Source organism: Tupaia chinensis, unplaced genomic scaffold, assembly GCF_000334495.1.
Source record: "Tupaia chinensis unplaced genomic scaffold, TupChi_1.0 Scaffold000274_1, whole genome shotgun sequence".
Taxonomy (NCBI): domain Eukaryota; kingdom Metazoa; phylum Chordata; class Mammalia; order Scandentia; family Tupaiidae; genus Tupaia; species Tupaia belangeri.
Genome location: NW_006159756.1, coordinates 1,087,336 through 1,102,797, shown reverse-complemented (window position 1 = coordinate 1,102,797; position 15,462 = coordinate 1,087,336). Strand labels below are relative to the sequence as shown.

Sequence of the window (15,462 nt, the reverse complement as noted above, 5' to 3'; positions counted from 1 at the left end):
GGGGGCGGGGGGGAGCCCTGAGTGTCTACGGGGCGAGTCAGTGGAGTGAAGCCTTTGCCTTGTAATCGAGGGTCAGGTTGCGCCCTGGCTCCTTCCTGCCTCGACTTCTCACTCGACCTCCTTTGTGTCTCTCCGCCAACGTGCTCCTCTGCAGACCCAGCCCGTGTCCTCAACATGCCCCCTGTCATTTACGTCCCCGTGGGAATCCACGGCTATATCCGCTGCCCTGTGGACGCAGAGCCGCCGGCCACCGTGGTCAAGTGGAACAAGGACGGCCGCCCCCTGCAGGTCGAGAAGGTGCTAGAGAGATGCATGCCGGGGTTCAGAATGAGAGGTGCCCTGTTGGTACTGAGGTGCTACCTCTGGGTTGTGGTTTGTCTGCTGGGAAAACAAAGAAGTAGTCCTCAGGGGTCTCCAGGTTGGTGGGGCTCCTGGGTGCAGAGGACCCCGCTCCCTAGGCAGTAGCTGGCATCCTGTCCAAGGTCCTGCTGGGCCACACAGGTACAGCCTGGCGGGTGCTGGGACGAAGTGTCCACCTCCTCATTCTTGTTCCCTGCTCTGTCATCTGTATCGGCAGAACCTGGGTTGGACTCTGATGGAGGATGGCTCAATTCGAATCGAGGAGGCCACAGAGGAGGCTCTTGGCACTTACACCTGTGTGCCTTACAACACCCTGGGGACCATGGGCCAGTCTGCCCCTGCGAGGCTCGTCCTGAAGGTGAGACTGCAGGGCTGCACGACACTGCGAGTGTGGCACCAACACGGATGCCCGCCTTCATGCATGTCTGTGCTGCCCCCAGGACCCCCCATACTTCACGGTGCTACCAGGCTGGGAGTACAGGCAGGAGGCCGGCCGGGAGCTGCTCATCCCCTGTGCAGCCGCCGGGGACCCCTTTCCTGTCATCACCTGGAGGAAGGTACCTGGGCTGCAGCGCTCCTGGGCGTGGGGCAGTGGGGAGGCCAGTTCTATTCAGGTTCTGTGGCTGCTGGGTGAGGGCTGAGGGCTCAGGTTGCCCCTCCAGCCTCCTCTCAGACGCCGCCCTCACCTCCATCCCTGTCCTGCCCTCTTGGCCAAGGTAGGGAAGCCCAGCAGAAGCAAGCACAACGCCCTGCCCAGCGGGAGTCTCCAGTTTCGCGCCCTGAGCAAGGAGGACCACGGGGAGTGGGAATGTGTCGCCACCAATGTGGTCACGAGCATCACTGCCAGCACCCACCTCACTGTCATCGGTGAGTGGCCGGCGGGGCAGAGAGCAGGACGCTGGGGGTGTTGCATGGCAGCTGTCCACACCCCGGGCATCTTTCCCAAGATGGCGTGTCCCTGAGCCTAGTCCACCACATGCGGCCTCGCGTGGGGGCTCAGGGCAGGTCACCATGGCTCCTGTCCACAGGGAGCCCTTCTTATGGGGACTGCGTTTAAGGGGCAAGTGGAGGGACAGGACTGAGGGCGACTTGCCTAGGTGGCATCAGAGGGTCCTGGGCTGAGGCCTCTGCACTGACCAGGCAGGAGGAAGCTGCCAGGTGTGCTCTGGACCTTGGCCTGTGCTGCCGTGGCCTGTCCCTCTGGGTCCTGGTGGGCACATTTGTGACCACAGCCCACACTTGCTGAGGCTGTGCCAGCAGCTCTGGCCCCGCGCCACGGGTCTGCACACCTTGTTTCCGGTCAAGGAGGTGGCAGCTGGAGCACCCCAGGTGACATTAGTGTGAACTGAGGCAGGTGGGTACATCCCTTGCACAGCGTTAGGGGCTCAAACCAGGCTCATGCCCCAGCAGAGGGTCCTGGCCGCTGTGTGGTGCTGCCTCTCACGACAGAACCTGGCCATCTCCTGGGCAGAGAGCGTTGCAGGGAAGGGTCCTTTGGACCACCTGCCGGACTTTCAGGGAGTGTTTCTGGCTCGCCAGTGGAGCGCAGGATTCTGACCTGGGCCAAAGAGGGTCTGACTCCAGCTTGGGCCAGAGGGCTGATGTGCACAGGTGCCTTAGCTGGTGGGCGGGGCCACGCAGTGGGCGGGGCTTCCCGTCCAGCCCACTGAACTGCAGGCAGGAGACAGCATCTGAGCAGCCATGGCTGCTTCCCCTACAGTATCTGCATTTTGCTACACTGTGGCTCAGCCTTTCTGGGTTCCCCACAGCAAGAACATGGGTACCCAGGAAATGGGCTCAGTTCTTTTCACTCTGAGAAGTCTCCACTTGGTCTCCAGGCACCAGCCCCCATGCCCCGGGCAGTGTCCGGGTCCAGGTTTCCATGACAACTGCCAACGTGTCCTGGGAGCCAGGCTATGATGGAGGCTACGAGCAGACATTCTCAGTTTGGTACGGACCTCTGTGAGTCACCCCCGCATGCTTTGCTCTCTGCTTCTCCCCCTCCCCGCCCGACTCCAGGCCACCCCGGGGTGGGAAGTTAGGAGGAGAAGTGGTTCTGCACCCGCCAGACCTGCAGACAGTGAGGTGGGTCCAGACAGTGATGAGGTGTTCCGGGTCATGCGTGGTGTCTGTAAGGGATGCCGGGCGCCCGAGTCTCCAGCCCTGAAGCTGAGGGGCCTGTGTGGGCTGCTGGCCGGGATGCCCAAGACCCTGCTACCTTTCCCCAGCTTGTCTCATGGTCCCCGTTTTTGTGTCCTGCTTCGTTCTTCTCGATTCCTCTGTCCTTTGGAGTCTTAGAGAGACTCCTAACCCTCCAGGGCTTGGTGACATAGCTCTGCCTGGAGTGTAGTGTAATTTCCATGTGGTTCCAGAGAGCAGCATGGACGAGCCATGCTCACCTTCCTGGCCTTGTCATCAGCACTCGCGTGCTGTCTTCAGGACATGCGCTCTGTTACTGCGGTGGTCGGTTAATTATTAGCACAGTGGCTTGAGATATTTGCCCAGACCTTAGGCAGAGATTTCAAAAATGCAGGAACCATAGTGCGGGCAGGAGACACGGAGAGGTGAGCAGAGAAGCTCAGCGACCTCCCTGTGTCACCTCAGGGCTTCTCTGTCCCCACACTCCTGCCCTGAGCCAGGGACTATGGCCCCCTGGACTGTGTGTGACACCTCGGAGTGGGGAGGATCAACCCCTCACCTCCTGCTTTTCAAATCTGGCTCAGCTGGGCATGTGTGTCCAGCCAGGCTCAGGGTGAGGAAAATCAGCCTCCTGAGGGGACTCTGGAGACCCTGGATAGAATTCTCAACAGCGAGGGGAGCTTAGGAGGGAATCCTGCCCTGTTTCCCACCATGGCCACTTGGTGGCTGTTTCCCAGGTGGAGCGTGCAGGGCCTTTTAAGCTCTGCACCAACACGGCAGGGGTTGTTTCCAGAACACCCTCCCTCCTCCAGCCCCTCTTCTTTCCGCGGCAGGGGGTGGGTGAACTCCTACCGACCCTGATCGGTGGCCACTGCGAGATCATGGGGTCTGCATGGCCAGGGCAGGGGTGTTTGGTGTGGCCGAGCCACCTTTGGGGGTGCCTAGTGGAGGGTGGGGGTGTGGGCACAGATAGGGCCTCCCTGCTGCGTGGCTGCTCCATGCACTGCTTGTCCGCGTCACGCAGTCACATGTGGCTCACTCTCTTTGGAGCCCCGGGCAGGGCAGGGTGGCGACTAAGGTTGGGGAGGCCTCTTGCTCCCCTTCCTTTCTGACTGCTTCTAGCTCTCCCGACGGACTCAGACACTGGGTACTAGCTTTCGTCTCTTATGCTTTCTGCTGCCTCAGCTCGCCTTCCGGGCATACACAGCAGGCAGCCTTTCAACCGCCAGGGGAGCCTGCCGGCATCCCATTTGGGGTGCAGGACTGTGTGGAGGCCAGTCCACAGGACGATGTCTCCTCCCGGTGGCGATCTGGTGGCATTGCACTTGTGGCTGGTGGCCTCATGGCCTATCTGGAGTTGGAGGGGGCCATAGAGCAAGGGAAAACCTTTACCCCTCCTCTCAGTGCCCTCTACACACAGCGGGAACTACCCCTGATTGTTATTTCCAACCCTCTTGGCCTTCGGGGCCCTGACCCCCCGCGAGGGAACCCCTGGGCATCCTCTGCTGACCCAATCTGATGGAACCCAGAGAGTCCTCCAGGTTGCTCTGGTCCTGCTTTTGGCTGTGCCTGGATAGGGTGGGGGGCAGCCAGGGCCACCTGGGTCCCTTTCTTGATCCTGCCAGGGCCCGAGTGGCTCAGCCTGACTCTCCAGGGCCCTTACTCCCTTGAGGCTGGGCCTTCTCTCAGGCTGTGACAGACGGGATGCTCCCACAATGCACTTGGGTTGTGACCACGGTCTTGAGTGTGACCTACTCCTCAGGGCCCCTGTGAGTAGGGAAGGTTCTGGCGATTGCTGGTGTCCAGCATGGTGAAAATCACCCGGTCTACACTGGGCAGGTTATCCCCCCTTGGCCGTCCCCTCTTCCTGCCCTGATCCTGGGACTGCCAGGCCTGCCACTGCCTTTCCCCGGAGGACGTTGTATGCACTGTCTTCTCTCCAGTGTAACCCACCCACCCCCTTGTCCCCTGTCCTCTCTCTTTCTTTTGGTCAGGATGAAGCGGGCGCAGTTTGGGCCCCATGACTGGTTATCCTTGCCAGTGCCCCCGGGCCCCAGCTGGCTGCTGGTGGATACCCTGGAGCCCGAGACAGCATACCAGTTCAGCGTCCTGGCCCAGAACAAGCTGGGCACCAGCGCCTTCAGTGAGGTGGTCACTGTGAACACTTTAGGTGAGAGCGCATGCCGGGAGGCCCCGAGGCCTTACCTGGAGGAGCTGGGGCTTGGACCTGATGAGAGGGCGGGTCTCAGATTGTCCCTCACCAGGCACCTTGCTAAGAGCTTACATCATCAGGGTGCTTGGTCCCTCAATAGGGCTGTTCCCTGCTGGGAGGTGTACCTGTCCCGGCCCAGAGCACGTCTGGCCAGATTCCTGTTGCATTCTTAGATGGATAGAAAAGATTTTGAACTTCTGTTTTATTGAAATAATAATAATAATAATAATAATAATAATAATAATAATAACAACAGGATCTCACCTGGTCATGATCCTGTCTCAGCTTCCCAGTGGGACTGCAGGCTGCAGGTGCATGCCACACCACCTGGCTCCTTTTCTTTTTGTTTATACAGAGCCTTACTGTGCTGCCCAGGCCAGCCTTGGGCTCACCATCTTCTTGCCTCAGCCTCCTGAGTTGCTGGGATTACAGGCATGTGGCAATACACCCACCTTTAGGTTGGCCTGGGAATCGAACCTAGGTCTTCCATGTAGCCCAGCCTGTGAAGCAGTGTCTCAGCAGGGCATGCCACCATGGCAGGGCCAAGGCTTTGAGTTTGATCCCTCTTTGGCAGACTGCATGTTTGCCTCTTCTGTGGCCTTCTGAGGGGCTGGGAATACACCCTCCTACACTGCCTGTGCACTGCCTGCTGGTTCTTCCTCCTGAGGGGCCCTGCCCTCATTCAGTGCAGGCGTGCAGCCCACCACTGTGGTCTTTCAGCACGAGCCAATCCCTCCCTCCTGGGCCTTGCTATCTGTCCCTCCCCGCCCTGCCCGGCTGCAGGGCCAGAGAGGGACCACTTCCATGGGGCCTTGCCAGGTGGAGTGGGGCGCACGGCTCAGTCCATACCAGAACCCTTTCTCGTGCTGCTGTCAGGTGTCCATGGGGGCTGAACACTCCCCAGCCAGGGGCGCCCTGCTGCGTCTCCTTCTGTACCCCGACTCCCTGGGCCAAAGAGGGACTTGTAAGAGTGAGCAGTGAGCTGCAAGATTGTCCTGGTTGCTCGGGAGAGAATGAGAGAGGCTCTGATTGCAGTTCATTCTTCCTTCTTTCTTGTAGTTTCCTTTTGGGGTATGCAAAAGGAACCTCACAAAGTTCATAGAAAATGGAATTCAAGTATAAGTTTATTTTGGTGCAAAAGCGTTTGGGAATCCATCACAGTCTTTTCTTCTTTTTCCATGAGTGTTTTGAAGCTCCCATGTATTGGGTCATTGGAAAAAGTCATGACATACTTTTTAATTTTTCTATACAATATGCATCATGACTTTTCCAGTGACCCAATACGTGTTTCCCACCTGCTTCTTTTCTTTTTCTCTAAACTTCCAGAGGGTGTGCGCACTCACTAGAGACAGAGACAGTGAGAGAAAGTGCCCCGAAAGCATCTCCCTTGGCATGCTGACAATAACCTTCTCTCCCGCTGCAGCATTCCCTATCACAACTCCAGAACCCCTGGTGCTGGTTACCCCACCGAGGTGCCTCACAGCCAACAGGACCCAGCAGGGCGTGCTCCTGTCCTGGCTCCCGCCTGCCAACCACAGCTTCCCCATCGACCGCTACGTCATGGAGTTCCGCGTCGGGGAGCGCTGGGAGATGCTGGACGATGGCATCCCAGGCACCGATGGGGATTTCTTTGCCAAGGATCTGTCACAGGTGAGGACCTTGCTTGTTCTGACCTCTTCTTCCCAAATTCTGGAAGTGATACTGCTTCTCTAGAGCCACTGGGCGCTTGGAGTGACCCCATTGTGGTGTGAGAGGCCAGGCTGTAGACTGTGCCTCCCCACTACATGCCTGGGTTCTCCAGATCCACTGTTGTTCTGGTTCGTTCTGTTGCCAATAACAGAAATTACCTGCAAGTGGGTCATTTATAAACATGGAGTTTATTCAGTTCTGGTGTGGAGGTTCGACCACACTTGGTGGAGGTCTTACAGAGCTAAGGCATCACATTGTGAGGGGCAGAGTGGAGCAGGGCGGCCATGGCCATCAACATTGTCCTGGTCTCATTCCCTCTCCTTAAAGACCCATCAGGCTTCAGTGATGGGAGCCCCACCCCAACGACCTCATTTCTAATCTCCCAAAGGGCCCACCTTCCAACACCATCGTCGGCTAAGCTTTCACCCTCTTAATTCCATCACAATTAAATGCATGAATTTTAGAGGGGGCATTGAAACCATAGTCGCTATCAAGGTATGGGCTCCTCAGACCATGCCTGCATTTCGAGGTCCAGACTCAGGGCCTGCTTGGTGGCAGGAAGGGTTTATGTGACATGGAGAGTTTCTCCTGAGCTCTGAGGTGAGCTGGGTCATTGTGGTCTCCTCAGCCCCTTGCTGGGTCTCCCTGCCTCAGGCTTTAGAGATCCCAGAAGAACTGTGGTCTGGGTGTGCCCTGGGAAGGACCCCTCCCTTAACCATCTACAGCCCCAGAGGAAGATGCATTATCTTGTTCCCCAGCTGAAATCTTTAAATGTTGATGTGTTTCTCTGGCTAGGAAGAGAAACTAGCTTGTTTCATAGATATAATCTCATCTATAAGGACATCTCAAAAGGTTCTTGGAAAAATGGAATTAAAGTATGAGTTTATGTTGGTGCCGAAAACACCTATGGAAATCCACGCATAGTTTTTTATCATATGTATTTTCCATGAAGCTTTCAAAAACCCCAGGTGTCTTTCTGCCTTCCTTGCCTGGAGGCCTGTCTGGGGTATATTGGAATCTACTCACAGTGGCTCTTTTGAGAGCCCGTTGTACATATCTCTTTCCAACTTTCAGTAACCTCACATTCTGAGCTTGAATTCAGCAATGAGGGAGTATTTACACCACAGAAATTGGCCAGTGCTACCGGTTCACATACCGCTAAATACCTAGCAATCCTCCAGTGCCTTGGGTGCCCTGTTCCATGTGCAGGAAAGGCCCTGAGCAGGACCCAGGATGCTGGGCAGTGGTCATCTCAGGTCCTCAGCTGACTGGGTGTTGTCCCTGGGGCTGTAGGACACGTGGTACGAGTTCCGAGTTCTGGCCGTCATGCAGGATCTGATCAGCGAACCCAGCAATATCGCCGGCGTCTCTAGCACAGGTACTTCGGGATTGGGGGAAACACAGAGCTGCATGGGAGGGCCTTTGTGAGACAGCAGTACCGAAGGGAAAGCTGGACTGGAAACTAAGGAGGTGTCTGGTTGAAACTGCACACATCAGAGCCTTTCTTTTTTTTTTATTTTTTTATTTTAAGAGAGATTTTTTTTCTATAGGGCACGTGTGCTCACCAGAGGGACAGAGAGAGCAAGTGAGAAATCATCCCTTGGGAGATGGCCACACCACAATCCCTCCTCCTCCACTCTCCTCCTGGGATTTTGGCCACGCACGCATGTGCACCTGGCGTGAGTTTTAAGCCGCTGGGTCTGGGACTTGAACTGCAGTTGACTTTGTGGGAGTCCAGCAATGAAATCATTACACCATCTTCTGGTCCCTCAAGTCATAGCATTTTTTAAGCCTGTCAGATCCATGCTCCCATCATGCATGGTATTTTGTCCAACTAAAGATTTGGGTTTCTGATGGTTCCGGAAGATGGCCAGAGAAAGAAATGCAGCTGATCTCTCATTACAGTAGTCGAGGACTGGATTCAGTTATTTGCTGTGCGTTCTCTGTTTCTTCCAGAGCTGTGTTCTGTAATGGGGATGGGGCCCTGGGGTGGAGGGAAGAGGCAACAGGTCAACAGTATTTATCAAATGCCTATTACAGGCTCCTTTGTAATTACGTGGGTTTTATTTGGAAAATTGCTGTTTGGTGTTGTTTTCCTCCCTTCCTTCCTCTTCCTAGATTTTTTTTCAGGCTAAATAAAGCTAACTCCCTAGCATTTTCTCCATTTATCTTTCTCTTGGCCTTGGTCCCATTTCTTTCTTTCTTTTTTTTTTTTTTCTTTTTAAAGTTTATTTATTTTTTCTGTGAGAGCAAGAGACAGACAGACAGAGAGAGAGGGGCAACACAACAGGGTCTTCACACTGTGATGTACACCAGCCTCGGTCAGCCAGATCCTGGCACACATGTGCCCACCTGGTGGACTGAAGGACATGCATGTAGAATGTTTCCCACGTGGGTCCAGCTGCGTTACCACAGCCTTGGCCAGCCAGATCCTGGCACACACGTGCCCACCTGGTGGACTGAAGGACATGCATGTACGGTGTTTCCCACGTGGGTCTGGCTTAATTACCACAGTGCTCCCAGCCATAGCCCTGTCCCCTTCTACACATATCTCCAGCTATTGTTCCTGCAATAGCAATGTCCCTGTCCTGGGGGCAGATGTCCTTAGTGTGGGCAAGGCTCTTGTTTAGTAAGCAGGCAGTAGTGCTGCTCACAGAGACCCCTGGGGCCAGGTGGCTGGGATCTTGACCAAGCAGCTAATGCAAAAGGACTTACAGGGTTACAGCACTGGTGTGGGCAGACGGTGTGGGTGTGGCGGGCGGTGGTGCTGGAGTGGCATGAGAGCCCGGGGGTTGGGAGTGGAGTGTGGTTTCTGTCTTCCATACTAGGCAACGTGACAACATGAGGGCGTTTTAGAAAACAGTTCCCTCTTGTAGGCAGCAGAACCCAGGGTAATTTCCCTTGGCTTCTCTCCAAGGAAGAGACTCTCAGAAATGGAGGAGCAGGCAAGAGAGCTTGCAGCAGGGCCTGATCAGATCTGAGCGATCTGTGGGCTCCTCTCAGTGAATTCTTCTGTCCCTAGAAGCTTTGTCCCTGGCTCCCGAGTTAAACCATGCATCGTCAGATAATCTGCATAGGGAGAGGCGCGGCAACCTCAGCATTCCCTGCGTTTAGGTCCCCAGTTCTGAAAGCCGTAGTGTTCATTATCCACTCAACCAATCAGCACAACGGGGATTATTTTTGTCTATTACAATTATTGACATTGCAAGGAATTCTGGCCGAACATATTACAATACATCGATCTTCCCCGGATGAACCCAGAGTGGCACTTACTGATAGAACTAGGAGTGTAATACAGCTCTACTTCTGCCTCTGTCACTAACTAGCTCTGTGAATTGAGCACCAAGTGAGGCTAAGTTCTTTCTCAAAAACCAGAGAACCAGACCCATCTCTACCACCCCTGGCCTCTTGAGCATCTGTGCCTGAGATGGACAGGAAGGAAGTTGCATATGGGTACCAGAGTGAGTTTAAAAAAAAAAGGGGGGATCTGAATTCTATAGTGCCAGTCCTCCCTATCATGGTATTCCTGGTAACCCTTTCCTCTGAGCTCTTGGTTTGTAGGGACAGCGTCATGGAAGGCAACAGATCTGTCCCTAGAAGCTTTGTCCCTGGCTCCCGAGTTAAACCATGCATCGTCAGATAATCTGCATAGGGAGAGGCGCGGCAACCTCAGCATTCCCTGCGTTTAGGTCCCCCGTTCTGAAAGCCGTAGTGTTCATTATCCACTCAACCAATCAGCACAACGGGGATTATTTTTGTCTATTACAATTATTGACATTGCAAGGAATTCTGGCCGAACATATTACAATACATCGATCTTCCCCGGATGAACCCAGAGTGGCACTTACTGATAGAACTAGGAGTGTAATACAGCTCTACTTCTGCCTCTGTCACTAACTAGCTCTGTGAATTGAGCACCAAGTGAGGCTAAGTTCTTTCTCAAAAACCAGAGAACCAGACCCATCTCTACCACCCCTGGCCTCTTGAGCATCTGTGCCTGAGATGGACAGGAAGGAAGTTGCATATGGGTACCAGAGTGAGTTTAAAAAAAAAAAGGGTGGATCTGAATTCTATAGTGCCAGTCCTCCCTATCATGGTATTCCTGGTAACCCTTTCCTCTGAGCTCTTGGTTTGTAGGGACAGCGTCATGGAAGGCAACAGATCCTGCAGTGGGAGTGGGAACAGCTGGGTCTGATTGGGGCCCTAACAGCGGAGTCTGTATAAACAAGTCGCTCAGACGCAGTGAATCACAGTTCTTTCATTAGAGAACATGAACAATACGTGTGCTCTGTCTACCTCATGGGGTTCCAGTGAGAAGATCTGGTAACATGCACGAAAGTGCTTGCGAAATGTAAAGCAGTAGATAAGTATAGATCATTATAGAAACGGTGATCCTGTGGGGATAAGACATAGATGTTTTTCTTCTTTACAAGCTGGGTAGAGATTACTTGGCTTCCGTAGACTGTTCCCTCCGCTCCCTCCTTGTGCTGCTGTAGAAAGCGCTTCCACGTGTGAGCTGAGCATGGAGCCCGCGCCTTAGCACAGTCAGTCCTGCAGAGTTAGGGCAGAGGACTGGGACCCTGTGCCACCCAGGCGCGAGGCTCAGAGTTGTTCCCGTCCTCCCCGCAGACATCTTCCCGCAGCCGGACCTGACTGAGGACGGGCTGGCTCGGCCCGTGTTGGCTGGAATCGTAGCCACCATCTGCTTCCTGGCAGCTGCCATCCTGTTCAGCACCCTGGCCGCCTGCTTTGTCAACAAGCAGCGCAAGCGTAAGCTCAAGCGCAAAAAAGGTGGGTGGCTGCTCCCTCGCCGGCCCTACCGGGCCCAGCTGCATGCGCTCCCTTATTGAAGGGACAGACCCTTTCGGAAGTAGCACTGTGAGCTCTGGGTAGCACTGTTGGGGGGCCTTTGATTGGAAAGGGGGAGTGAGGAGGCAGGGATGATGGGAGTGTCTGATGGGGCCTAGGGCTGGGCACTGACCCTGAGCTAGGCCCAGAGATGTAAACAGGAAAGCAGCTCCCTCTGTGCCTTTGCTCTGGCCCCATGGGCCCCTGTGGAAGAGGAGGCTGAGCTGTTGGCTCTGGTCTCAGCAGGCTCTCCTTTCTTTCTCCTGCAGACCCTCCGCTCTCCATCACTCACTGCAGGAAGAGCCTTGAATCTCCGTAAGTGTCCTTGACCCTAGGAGGCCATGCAGTGGCTGTCCATGGTCTTGGGTGGGCGGTGGAGTGTGGACACAGGCAGACCTGGCTCCGCCCATTTCCGTGTCTCTAAGCAGTTGACTGCTACCCCATTTGCATGCTAATTTCAAATTGTCCACACCGAGAGAGGGAGATAAGTGCTGTTTCTTTTTAGCCTTGGAATGCATGTCTCCGTTTTTTTTTTTATCCTAACAGATTTTCCTTCTTAATATGTCTTACTTAAGTCAGTATTCAAATGAGCTTGCTTGTCCTGAGCAAGCCAGAAATGAAGTTGGAGGTGTGCTTAGAGAGTGTGTGCCCAAAACAGGGGCAGACCAGAGGACAAGCAGACCCGTGTGCAGTCATTCACCAGGAGGGCCAGCATGTATGTGGCAGCAGAGATGACCAGAGCTTTCCACACCAAAACCTGTGGCTCCTTTTCCTTAGGGTTTTGTGGATTCAAGGATTGGTTTTGTGGATGACAATGCTTCCAAGACCGAGGGGACAGGGGGAGATGGTTTATGAGAACAACCTAGATCCCACGCTGGTGCAGTTCCCAATAGGGGGTCATGCTCCCAGGAGAACCTGGTGCTGGGGCTGACCTGACAGGGGGCGGAGCCATGGGGTGTGGCTGCAAATACAGATGAAGCTTCACTCGCTCCCCCTGCGGCTCAGGCTCACCTCCTGCTGTGCAGCCGCCAGTTCCTCTAGGTTGGCCCTAGGTGACAGGCGTCTACTAGGAGGCTGGCATGCACTCACCTCACCCTGCCTGCTCTCTCGCTTGCCCCCAGCTTGTCCTCCGGCAAGGTGAGCCCTGAGAGCATCCGCACTCTCCGAGCCCCATCTGAGTCCTCTGATGACCAGGGCCAGCCCGCAGCCAAGAGGATGCTGAGCCCCACCCGGGAGAAGGAGCTGTCGCTGTACAAGAAGACCAAGAGAGCCATCAGCAGCAGGAAATACAGCGTGGCCAAGGCCGAGGCCGAAGCAGAGGCCACCACGCCCATCGAGCTGATCAGCCGAGGCCCCGACGGCCGCTTCGTGATGGATCCCTCTGAGATGGAGCCTTCGCTGAAGAGCAGGCGCATTGAGGGCTTCCCCTTTGCAGAAGAGACAGACATGTACCCCGAGTTCCGCCAGTCAGACGAGGAGAACGAGGACCCGCTGGTGCCTGCCTCCGTGGCTGCCCTGAAGCCCCAGCTGACCCCTCTGTCATCCAGCCAGGAGTCCTACCTGCCACCACCAGCATACAGCCCTCGGTTCCAGCCACGCGGGCTGGAGGGCCGGCTGCAGGCCACAGGCCAGGCCAGGCCCCCGGCCCCCCGGCCCTTCCACCATGGGCAGTATTATGGGTACCTCAGCAGCAGCAGCCCTGGGGAGGTGGAGCCGCCCCCCTTCTACATGCCGGAGGTGGGCAGCCCCCTGAGCTCCGTCATGTCCTCCCCACCCCTGCACACCGAGGGTCCCTTCGGCCACCCCACCATCCCTGAAGAGAATGGAGAGAACGCCTCCAACAGCACGCTGCCCTTGACTCAGACGCCTACAGGGGGGCGCTCCCCTGAGCCCTGGGGCCGGCCGGAATTCCCCTTCGGGGGGCTAGAGACCCCGGCCATGATGTTCCCCCACCAGCTGCACCCCTGTGATGTAGCCGAGAGTCTGCAGCCCAAGGCCTGCCTCCCCCGAGGACTGCCCCCCGCCTCCCTGCAGGTGCCCGCGGCCTACCCGGGCATCCTGTCCCTGGAGGCCCCGAAGGGCTGGGCGGGCAAGTCACCTGGCAGGGCCCCTGCACCGGTGCCCCCCGCCGCCAAGTGGCAGGACAGACCTATGCAACCTCTGGTGAGCCAAGGGCAGCTGAGACATACCAGCCAAGGTATGGGCATACCCGTGTTGCCTTACCCCGAGCCGGCCGAGCCGGGGGGGCACGGCGGCCCCAGCACATTTGGGGCCCCTCGGGGGTACGAGCCCCAGCCCCGGCCCCGGCCCAGCCCTCGGCAGGCCAGGCGGGCCGAGCCCAGTTTACATCAAGTGGTGCTACAGCCTTCGCGGCTCTCACCTCTGACCCAAAGCCCCCTCAGCTCCCGCACCGGCTCCCCGGCACTTACGGCCCGTGCCCGGCCTCGCCCGGGCCTCCTGCAGCAGGCGGAGATGTCTGAGATCACTCTGCAGCCGCCGGCCGCGGTCAGCTTTTCTCGCAAGTCCACACCGTCCACGGGCTCCCCTTCCCAGAGCAGCCGCAGTGGGAGCCCCAGCTACCGGCCCGCCATGGGCTTCACCACTCTGGCCACAGGCTACCCCTCCCCCCCGCCGGGCCCTGCCCCAGCGGGCCCTGGGGACAACTTGGACGTGTTTGGACAGACGCCTTCCCCTCGAAGAATGGGGGAGGAACTGCTCCGACCAGAGCCCCCTGCAACAACGTTACCTACTTCAGGGTGAGTGTGAGCTGCTCCCTGGCCACCCTCCCTGGTCAGCTCCGTCCCCCATTCCTTGCCCTGCCCTCCACCCCTTCCATCGCCCCTACGACAGGGCTCGTCTGGACATGCCACAGCATCCCTTCAGGAGAGGGTTCGGGCCGCTGGCGCCTTGGCAGGGAGTGGCCCCGGGGGCGGGGTGGGGCTCACCTGCCCAGGTACCCTGCCAGGGGCAAGCGGGAACTTGCCCACCTAGCCCCGAGCTCTCAGGAGGACCACAGCATACAGGGAGCGGGCGCACCTGGGGAAGGGGACGGGTGCGGCTTCGCATGGTCGGCGGCCTCTGCAAATGGTCACCCTGTGCTCTTGGAGTTGAAAGTGCCCCACGTTCCTGTGATCTCGGCTTGGGGTGGTGGTTCTTGGGGGCCCCACAGATCTCGTGTCCATCCTCCTCATTCCTGGTCCCTCCTTGCTAAGCAGGGACTGCAGCCTGACTCTCCCCGACCTCTAGTCCAGGATCCCCCGTTTCCAAACACCTGCTCCTTAGTGCCAGGAGTGAACCCTGACTGCAGTCCCTCACATGGCCTGTCCAGGAGAGGGGGTTCCTGGAGGCCAGGAGGAGGGCCTCAGGCCTTGGGAAGCGTGTGCTTGGAGCCACATTCCCCACCCCACTCGTGTGCCTCGCAGGAAGTTGCAGACAGACAGACAGACAGACAAGCTCCCGCGACCAGCCCGCCTGAGAGAGCACACCCTAAACTGTAGCGGCTGGTATTCCAGGTACCAGAGCCGGCCTGCACGCCCGTCTGGGCCTCTTCTCCTGTCTTCCTGCCCCTCCTCTCCCGTTCCTTCCCCTCTCAAGTCTTTCTCTGTCTCTTCCTTCTCCATGGGCTTTGGAGTGACCCGACTTGTTCAGAAGAGCCTGCCAGTCTCTGCAGTGCCCCCACGCCCCTGCCCTCCTCGCCCTCCTTCCCTGTCTCTCTCTCTCGGTCTCTCTCTGGTCCGTCCTTTGGTCTCTCTTCTTGATGTAGCTGCCTGTGGAGGGGAGCAGAGATCCCAGAGGAGGCTGACCTGGTGGTAGGAAGGATGGGAGGTGGTCGAGGAGGAGGAGCCAGCGCCCTCCCCGCCCCCAGTCCCTCCCACCCTCTCTGGTACCTGGAAGTGCAAGCTCACCTCCCACCGTCCTGGGAGGAGCAGGGGTGCGGCGCAGGGAGGGAGGCGCCGGCCGGCCAGGGCGCCTGGCGTGCAGGAGATGCTGTCGTCGCAGCCCTGTCTGTGCTTCGTGCCGCGCGCCCATCTGCCTCGTTCCATCGTGCGTCCGGCTCTCCGTCTCTCTCCTCCTCACCCCATTCTCTGGCCTCCCTGTCTCGCTCGCCGTGCTCCTCCCCTGCTTCCCTCTGGGTGTGCGTGGGCGGGCCCCCGCGGCCGGTGTTGGTAACTGCTTTGTTTCTGATTACCTCAGCTATCTGGGCAGTGTTGCCG

General features: G+C 57.2%; 1 protein-coding gene across 1 annotated transcript in view; it reads left to right on the top strand.

The window, feature by feature from the left end:
* IGSF9B (immunoglobulin superfamily member 9B) overlaps positions 1 to 15,462 on the top strand; it is a 54,877-nt gene that overhangs the window by 27,841 nt on the left and 11,574 nt on the right. The window contains exons 8-18 of the mRNA XM_006149956.3: positions 155 to 297; positions 578 to 718; positions 801 to 917; positions 1,077 to 1,227; positions 2,199 to 2,310; positions 4,494 to 4,669; positions 6,135 to 6,361; positions 7,694 to 7,778; positions 11,030 to 11,191; positions 11,518 to 11,563; positions 12,370 to 14,004. Coding sequence (XP_006150018.1) covers positions 155 to 297; positions 578 to 718; positions 801 to 917; positions 1,077 to 1,227; positions 2,199 to 2,310; positions 4,494 to 4,669; positions 6,135 to 6,361; positions 7,694 to 7,778; positions 11,030 to 11,191; positions 11,518 to 11,563; positions 12,370 to 14,004 — 2,995 coding nt within the window. The remainder of the gene's footprint in view (positions 1 to 154; positions 298 to 577; positions 719 to 800; positions 918 to 1,076; positions 1,228 to 2,198; positions 2,311 to 4,493; positions 4,670 to 6,134; positions 6,362 to 7,693; positions 7,779 to 11,029; positions 11,192 to 11,517; positions 11,564 to 12,369; positions 14,005 to 15,462) is intronic.